Source organism: Galeopterus variegatus, unplaced genomic scaffold, assembly GCF_000696425.1.
Source record: "Galeopterus variegatus unplaced genomic scaffold, G_variegatus-3.0.2 Scaffold3980, whole genome shotgun sequence".
Taxonomy (NCBI): Eukaryota; Metazoa; Chordata; class Mammalia; order Dermoptera; family Cynocephalidae; genus Galeopterus; species Galeopterus variegatus.
In genome coordinates this window covers 80,337-88,744 of record NW_007730091.1, presented here as the reverse complement: position 1 = coordinate 88,744, position 8,408 = coordinate 80,337, and the positions used below count along the sequence as shown (strand labels likewise).

Here is an 8,408-nt window from a genome sequence, read left to right as displayed (position 1 = left end):
CCCGGTCCGGTCCGGGGGCGACACTGAGGGTTGCGATCCGTTGCCGGACACGGAAAAAGATGAAAAAAAAAAAAAGAAAAAAAAGAAAAATATCATTTCCCTCACAGAATGTGTTCATTTGCAACTATTTATTGAGCAAGCTCGGCGGTGGATTCTTGAGCTGTAGTAATTAGATATGAGGATTAAATAAAGAATATAAGTGACAGTGTCCTGCAAACTGTCATGTCATTATTTGATTATTAAGATGGCCAAAGATCCAGATCATGCCTGGTCATAGTGGAGCAATGTGAGAATTTTATTTGCAATAAGAAAATAATCTCGCTACTTCCCCCTGGTCTCTCTGTCAGCAAGGAGACCCCTGGGTCCAAATTTTGGCATCCCTGTGGAAAACGGGGAAAGGGAGAGATAAAACCACAACTCTAAAACTTGACAGTGGGTCTCCTTTTCAACCCAAATCAGAGTTAATTTAGGAGTCCTGGTGAGATGTTCCTGCCCAGATTAGAGAGAGTCATGGCTGCTTTTTCCAGCTCTGCCCAATTGACTATGGGGCAGAGGCTGGGGAGGTTGGATGGGTGATTTTTTTTTTCCAAAGGAGGTTTTGAAAGAAAGAGTATGTCTAAAGCTCAGGACACAAGGGGATCACAAATGGATTAGAGAAATTCCTGGCTGGAGATCCCAAAGCCCAGGGATTTTTATTTTATTTTTTTTAGATGCATCAAAGGCAGTGGGTATCCTGGAAGGAAAGGTGAGTTTGGGGGCACACGCATGTGTGTGTGTGTGTCTGTGTGTGTGTGTGTGTGTGAGAGAGAGAGAGAGAGAGAGAGACAGACACCAGATGAGGGTCTTTGAAAACAGAAGAAAGATCAGAGGAACCAGTGGGGGGTGATCACACTGTATCCAGACAAAAGCATTAACCTGTGTGTCTTCTCCCTGAGAGAGTTCTGGAGTCTTAAGGGATATTCCAGGGAGTTTTTAGCTCAGACACTTATTTTATCATCCCAAAGGGCCATGGTGCCTGGTATCAGGGGAAACATCACTCCAAGCAGAGTTCTGGGTCCTGAGGGTTGGTGACTATGGCTTCTGTCCTGGGCAAGACTGGATCATGACCACCTATTAGCCCAAAATCATAACCTAGTGGTGAATGGGAGTCAGGTGTGTGTGTGTGTGCATGTGTGTGCATGCGTGTGTGCATGTGAAGCAAATCCTGAACATGTTTGAGGATGTGCATGGGCTGCTGATGGAAAAACAGGGGCTTTGGAATTAGTTCCCTATTTTGTTCAAATCTTGCTCTGTGACATGCTTGCTGGGTGATGCTAGATGAGTCATTACACTTCTTGAATCTCTGTCCTCTCATTCAAAAAATACAGATAAATAATAAGACCCACAGGCAGTGTTCTTTATTTTTTTATTGTGATAAGATATACATGACAAAATTCACCATTTTAATCATTTTTAAGTGTGTCGTTCAGTGGCATTTAAGTACATTCATATGGTTCCGCAACATTCACCACCACCATCCATCTCCAGATCTTGAGAATTAAATGCTTTAAGCATGTAAAACACTTCTCTAGATGCCTGTTACAAAGTCAGCACTCAACTGGTGTCAGCTCTTTTCAGGGTGGGGATACATGAGTGGACAGAGAAGGACCAGATTCTTTTGTGGACTTACCGAGCCTTTAACAAGGATCTGCAGTAAATGCTACTTTACTAGCTGGGATACTTGGTGTGACTAGGGGGAACTTTTTGGCTCTAATGTGAGAGCAAATTGGAAAGATTAATTTTTTTTTCCATAAGGAGACATGGAAATGGTGAGATATTCCTTGGTTTGAGCTTAATGTAATTAAAAATCTAACATCTGGAGGAGAACTTGATGAATGAAATCCCTACAGTTCACAGTAAGCCCAAATCTGCTGAAACTGTAAGCCAGAGGTTCTCAATCGAGAGTGATTTTGCACCCCAGAGGACATTTGGCAATGTCTAGAGCCGTTTTTAGTTGTCATAAGTTGAATGGGAGGAGTGCTACTGGCATCTATTAGATAAAAGAGGTTAGGGGTGCTGTTAAACATTCTACAAGGTGCGGGACAGCCCCCCTCCCGTGACAAAGAATTACCCATCCCCCAATATTGCCAAGGTGGAAAAACCTTGTTATACACCAATGGAGATGCAGAAGGGGAAAATGGACTTTACAGCCTCTGCTAATGTATCTCAGAAGCCAGAGAAGGGGCAGGTAGTTTCTATCCAGTAAGAACAACGGCGTCACACAGCAGCACTAGAGAAGACGAGCTGGACAGGGTCATGCTTGACTACGGAAAGGGCCGTAAAGGTGACTAATAACTACAAAAGCCAACACAGGCTGAGAATGTCCCATGTGCCTGGCACTGTGACCTTTAATGCCTTTCTTCTCTAGCGAATTAGCGATATTTACAATTTATGAGCACTTGCCACGTGAGAGGCACTGAGATCTTAACATTCATGCTTTTGTTAATCTTCACAGCAATGCCTGTGACCCAGGTTATTGCAACCCATTTTATGGATGAAGAAACTGAGGTTGAGTAACTACCCAAGGTCATGCTGCTGCAAAGTGGTTGAGGTGGGATCCAAGCCCATTTTAATCTTACTCCTGGGTGCATTGTCTTAACCACCAGTCCACACAGCCCGTGAAATCTATTCCTTCTGCCCGTAGCAATTTCCCCTTCTCTTGCTGCCAGGAAAACTCCAGCCTTCAAAACTCAGCTGCAATGCCTTCTTCTCTGTGTTTCCATTGTTGGAATTGTGGGTGGTGCATGGTATTCCAGGGCAATCTGGATTTTGGGAGTGTGGGGTTTTCCAAGGAAATGAAGTATTCCTGATTTAAGTGTGCAGCTCCTCCTGGTCCTTGGTCATCTTTCTTGTCCACGTCATTCACTCAGGGAATGTTTTTTTGAGGCGCAAAATCTTCCAGGGCTGGTGTCTCCCAGCAGTCCTTGAAACTGAGTCAGACTGCCCACAGATAGCTACTCTACTATCCAATGCAACGAAGCCACCAGTAATAGCTGAGCTCGTTAACAACCATCCCCTCCCCCCAACCCAGGGTTATTCAATCTCCAACCTGAGGTTGCTCAAGTTACTGTCATGGTTCTTCTATGGCTCGCACACCTTAGATTCATACCCTCAGTGAGATCCAGTGCTGGCTCATCATAGATTTCTCTTTGCTCCAGATTCTCGTCCAGGCATTTGGACCCAGGCCCTTTTCTCTGTTTTCTTGCTTGGTTTGCTGCTTCAACTCCATCATCCCCTTTTTCACTTTCTAGTGCTGTGGATTGATTGAATTGTGTCCCCCAAAGTCCATATATTAGAAGCTTAATCGCCACTGTAACGGTTGGGGGTGGGCAGGAAATCCTATTATGGTAATTGAAAGATGGGGCCTTGGGTTGTTGATTAGATTGTAGGACCATGCCGCAGTGAATGGGTTAATAATGGTGGTCATGGGCGTGGTTTTGGGGGCTTTAAAAGGGGAGCATCTGAGAGTCTCTCTCTGCTCCTTCATTTTCTGCCACATGAGACCCCTGCATTGCTGTAAAGCCACCACCAAGAAGACCCTCACCAGACATGTTCCCTTGACTTTGGACTTCCCAGCCTCTGAAACTGTGAGCAATACATTTTGTTTTCTTACACATCACCCAGTTCCAGGTATTTTGTTATAAGCAACAGAAATGGACTAATACACCAGCCTTTTTGGTATCTCACCTCTGCTTTGGCCCCAGGACCCTTAGGATGACAGATATTGAAGTATTCCGCCAGGGCTGTGTCACTGTCTTTTGCTCAGACCTCAAAATTTTGACTACGGGGGGATCAGTGGGTAGCTCCTGACTGGGGCGTGGCCAGGTGTCCCATTCAGAGATGAAAGTTGCTTCTCTCCCATCCCACACTTGTGACAGACATCACTAATGGATCAATGCTTTTTTCTCTTTCCCCAACGATTCCAGCTGTGGCCTCATAACTCTTCTTAGGACAGCATCCCGGGCAGCCACTACCAGTCGATGGAAGTTGGCACGTGGGATGAAAATTAGTCGGTCTCCCCTACTCAGGATTCCTGCCACAGGTCTGTTCTTCCTGCAGCTAATGTGTGTTGTGTAAAACATGGGGGATGTGAATCAGTCAGTGGCCTCTGACTTCATCCTGGTGGGCCTCTTCAGTCACTCAGGGTCTGGTCAGCTCCTCTTCTCCCTGGTGTCCACCATGGTTATCATGGGTCTTCTGGGCAACATGACTCTGCTTTTCTTGATGCACAGGGACTCCCGGCTCCACACACCCATGTACTTTCTGCTCAGCCAGCTCTCTCTGTTTGACGTTGGCTTCCCTCTGGTCACCATACCCAAGATGGCATCAGATTTTCTGCAGGGAGAAGGCTCCATCTCCTTCGGGGGTTGTGCTGCTCAAATATTCTTCCTGACGCTGATGGGTGTGGCTGAGGGTGTCCTCTTGGCCCTCATGTCCTATGACCGTTACGTAGCTGTGTGCCACCCTCTGCGGTACCCTGTGCTCATGAGACACCAGGTGTGCCTGCTCATGGTGGGCTCCTCCTGGCTGGCAGGTGTGCTCAATGCCTCCGTCCAGACCTCCCTCACCCTGAGCTTCCCGTACTGTGCGTCTCACATCGTGGACCACTTCTTCTGTGAGGTGCCAGCCCTGCTGAAGCTCTCCTGTGCAGATACCTCTGCCTACGAGTTGGCGCTGTCCGCCTCGGGGGTGCTGATCCTCGTGCTCCCCCTTTCCCTCATTGCCACGTCTTACGGCCTCGTGTTCAGGGCCGTTCTATGCATGCGCTCAGAGGAAGCCCGAAACAAGGCCTTCGCCACATGCTCCTCACACATCACTGTAGTGGGACTCTTTTATGGCACAGCCGTGTTCATGTACATGGTGCCTGGTGCCTACCACAGTCCACACCTGGACAATGTCATCTCCCTCTTCTACAGCGTTGTCACCCCCACACTCAACCCCCTCATCTACAGTCTGAGGAACAGGGAGGTGCAGATGGCTTTAGTCAAAATGGTCAACAGAGTTGGGCTCAGGCCAAAGTGATGACCTCACGAGAACTGTTGGTGTGATTCCAGTGTTCCTACATCCCACCCATCTTTCCAAAGCATCCATTTGTGGTATGGCTGCTATCACCTCATGTCCAAGGGTAAGTGTCTGTACGTTTCCTCCCTGCCCCATGATCAGTTGATTTCATGATTTCCCCCAAGGACTCGTGGAAAGCAATGGTAACAATCCCAATCACTTTTTCCCCCCCGCCTGGCATGCATTTCTCCTAGTTCCCTCTTTTCCCATGGTTATTTGATATTTTGAACCTTGATTATGGGGTAAGATGACATTATTTACATGAATGTAAGGTTGTTTTCCAGCCAACCTGAAGCTGCAAACTTACAGACTTACATGTACTAACCAGACCCTGGGAAACCAAAGAAGACATCAGGAAAGCTGTGCTGATTTCATCTCTCCAGGAGGACCCTGAGATAACAGCAAGGACAGGAGCAGAAACCAGATGGATTCTTGGAGAGACCTGGCTCTGTGAGCAGAGCCCCCACAGCTCATGTTTTCCTCCCTCCTGCTTTTCATGTCCCACATTCTCTTCCCTCAGCTCTCGCTTTATAAACCCCTCAGTAAATCTTAATCTTGGAGATGGCTTTAGTCTGGCCATTCTGCTTCAGGTTTACCAGAGAGATGGGTTAGCCTCACATCTCTCCTCAGGTGGCTGGTATTCCTGAGTAAAAGCTGACTTCCATTTTCACCAGCACCTGACTTTTTTTTTTTTTTGTCTTTTTTCCGTGTCCGGCAACGGATCGCAACCCTCAGTGTTGCCCCCGTACCGGACCGGGGACCGGCAACGGGATTGCAAACCTCGGTGTTGCTCCCGCGCCTCGCTCAGCCAGTGAGCGGGAACCGGTCTGTATGTGGGATCTGAACCCTCGGGCGGGAGTGCCGCCGTGCTTCCCAAGTGGTGCACTATCCAGTGCGCCACCGGGCCGGCCCCAGCACCTGACTTTTGAATGGTTTGCTTTTGAAAGGGGACAAGCAGCTGGACCTGTGCCAGGTGTCACATTTTAGAGAGACTCATCCAAGGAGCTGAGTGACCCCAGTATCAGTTGCAGGGTACAAGATCAGTGCACAAAATCGCTTGTATTTCTATACGCTATCAGTGAATGATCCAAAAAAGAGATTTAGGAAACAATTCCATTTACTACAGTATCTGAAGGAATGAAACATCTAGAAATCAATTTAAAGGAGGGGGTGAAAGATTTGTACACTGGAAACTACATAACATTGTTGAAACATATTAAGAAAACCTAAATAAAGGGAAGACATCCATGTTCACAGATTGGAAGACTTAGTACAGTTAAGGTGACAATACAACCCACAGCAATCTATAGATTCAGTGCAGTCTCTATCAAAGTTACAATGACAATTTTTGTAGAAATGGAGAAAGCCAATCTTAAAATTCATGGAGAATTGAAGAATTCTTTTTTTTTTCCTTTTTGTCTTTTTTACTGACTGGTAACGGGGTCGCAACCCTCGGTGTCGCGCCCGTACTGGGGACCGGCAACGGGATTGCAACCCTCGGTGTTGTGCCCGCACCATGCTCAGCCAGTGAGCGGGAACCAGTCTCCACATGGGATCTGAACCCTCGGCGGGAGCGCCGCCACGCTCCCAAGCGGCGCACTCTCCAGTGCGTCACCGGGCCGGCCCTGAAGAATTCTTGAACAGCTAAAACAATCATGAAAAAGAACAAAGTTGGAAAGCTCACATTACCCAGTATCAGAACTTACTACAAATCTAACAAAATCAAAACAGTGTGGTACTGGCATAAGGATAGGATTATGTACTAATGGAAGAGAATTTAGAAATAACCATAAATAAACCCAAATCTATTGCCAACCGGTTTTTGACAAAGATGCCAAGGTCATTCAATGTGGAGAGAAGAATCTTTTCAGCAGATGGTGCTGGTCTACAGCTTGATGCAGAAGAGTAAAATTGAGCCCCTATCATACACAAAAACTCAAAATAAATTAACATGCTAAGTATATGTACTAAAACTATAAAACTCTTGGAAGAAATTACTCTTGAGTAATGCTTCATGACTTCGGATATGGCAATGAATTTTTAGACATGACACCAAAAGTATGCACAACAAAAGAAAAAGTAAATTGAACTTCATCAAAATTAAAAACTTTTGTGTATCAAAGGACAGTACTGAGAAAGTGAAAAGATAACCTAAAAGGTGGGAAAAAATTTTTGCAAATCATAACAGAGAAAGGTCTAGTATCCAAAATGTACAAAAAACAATTCAACAACCAAAAGACAAACCAGACAATTAAAAATGGGCAAAGACTTGAATAGACATTTCTCCAGATACGATGTACATATGCTAAATACCCTGATATGATCATTGCATACTGTGTAAATGTACCCAAATATCACATTGTACTCGATAAATATATCCAATTGTCATGGGCCAATTAAGAAAAAATAAAAATAAGTCCAGAGACAGAAGTAGATTAGAGGTTACCAGAAATGGGGCTGCTGGGGGGACTGCATGGGGAGGAAATAATGAGAAGTTATTGCTTAATGAGTACAGAGTTTATGTTCAGGATGACGAAAATTCGTTGGAATTAGATAGAGGAAGTGGTTGCACAGCATTCTGAATATAGTTAATTCTATGCAATTGTATGTTTAAAAATGCTTACGATGGCAATCTTTGTGTTTTGCATATTTTACCACAATAAAAAAAAATGGAGAAAAAAAGATGTATGTATGGCCAAAAAGCACATGGAAGGATGTTGGTCACTAGTAATCAGGGAAATGCAAATCTGCACCACAATGAAATACCACTTCACATCTGCTCGGAAGGCTACAAAAACTTAAAAAACAACAAAATAAGTTCTGGAGAGGTTGTGGAGTAATAGGAAACTTGCACATTGCTGGTGGAAAAATAAAATATGCAGCAACGGTGGGAAACAGTGTGGTGCTTCCTCAGAAAGTTAAACATAGAATTACCATGACCCAGGCATTCTACTCCTAGGTATATACCCCAAAGAGATGAAAATGTACTCAAGCCTTTGTACACTGATGTTCACAGCAGCCAAAGGTGGAGACAATCCAAATGTCCACTAGCGAAAGAACAGAGAACAAAATGCAACATATAAATATAGAGGAATATTATTTTATCATAGAAAGTTGCCCCTTTCTCTTGGTCCTGGGGGTCTCAGGAGGCAGGACTACACGTAGCCTCTGCCAGGAGTCCCTCGGGGAGCAGGGCCGCATGCAGTCCTGCCAAGAGAGTGCAGCAAGGTGAGTTGCTCAGGGCATGCCTTGAGCTAGGGGCTGCTGCCTGGGGAGGTGGTCAACCAGAGACCAGACACAAAGTTCTG

The 8,408-nt window shown here is 45.5% G+C and overlaps 1 protein-coding gene across 1 annotated transcript; it reads left to right on the top strand.

Annotated features, from left to right (window-relative positions):
• The first annotated feature begins 4,119 nt into the window (after nucleotides 1-4,119).
• Nucleotides 4,120-5,061, top strand: LOC103602022 (olfactory receptor 2Z1). Its single transcript, XM_008586423.1, has one exon. It carries the CDS (start codon nucleotides 4,120-4,122, stop codon nucleotides 5,059-5,061), a length of 942 nt encoding a protein of 313 aa, XP_008584645.1.
• The last annotated feature ends 3,347 nt before the right edge of the window (nucleotides 5,062-8,408 follow it).

Coding starts and splice junctions, on each gene's coding strand:
- LOC103602022 (XM_008586423.1), top strand. CDS start 4,120: ATGGGGGATGTGAATCAGTCAGTGGCCTCTGACTTCATCCTGGTGGGC.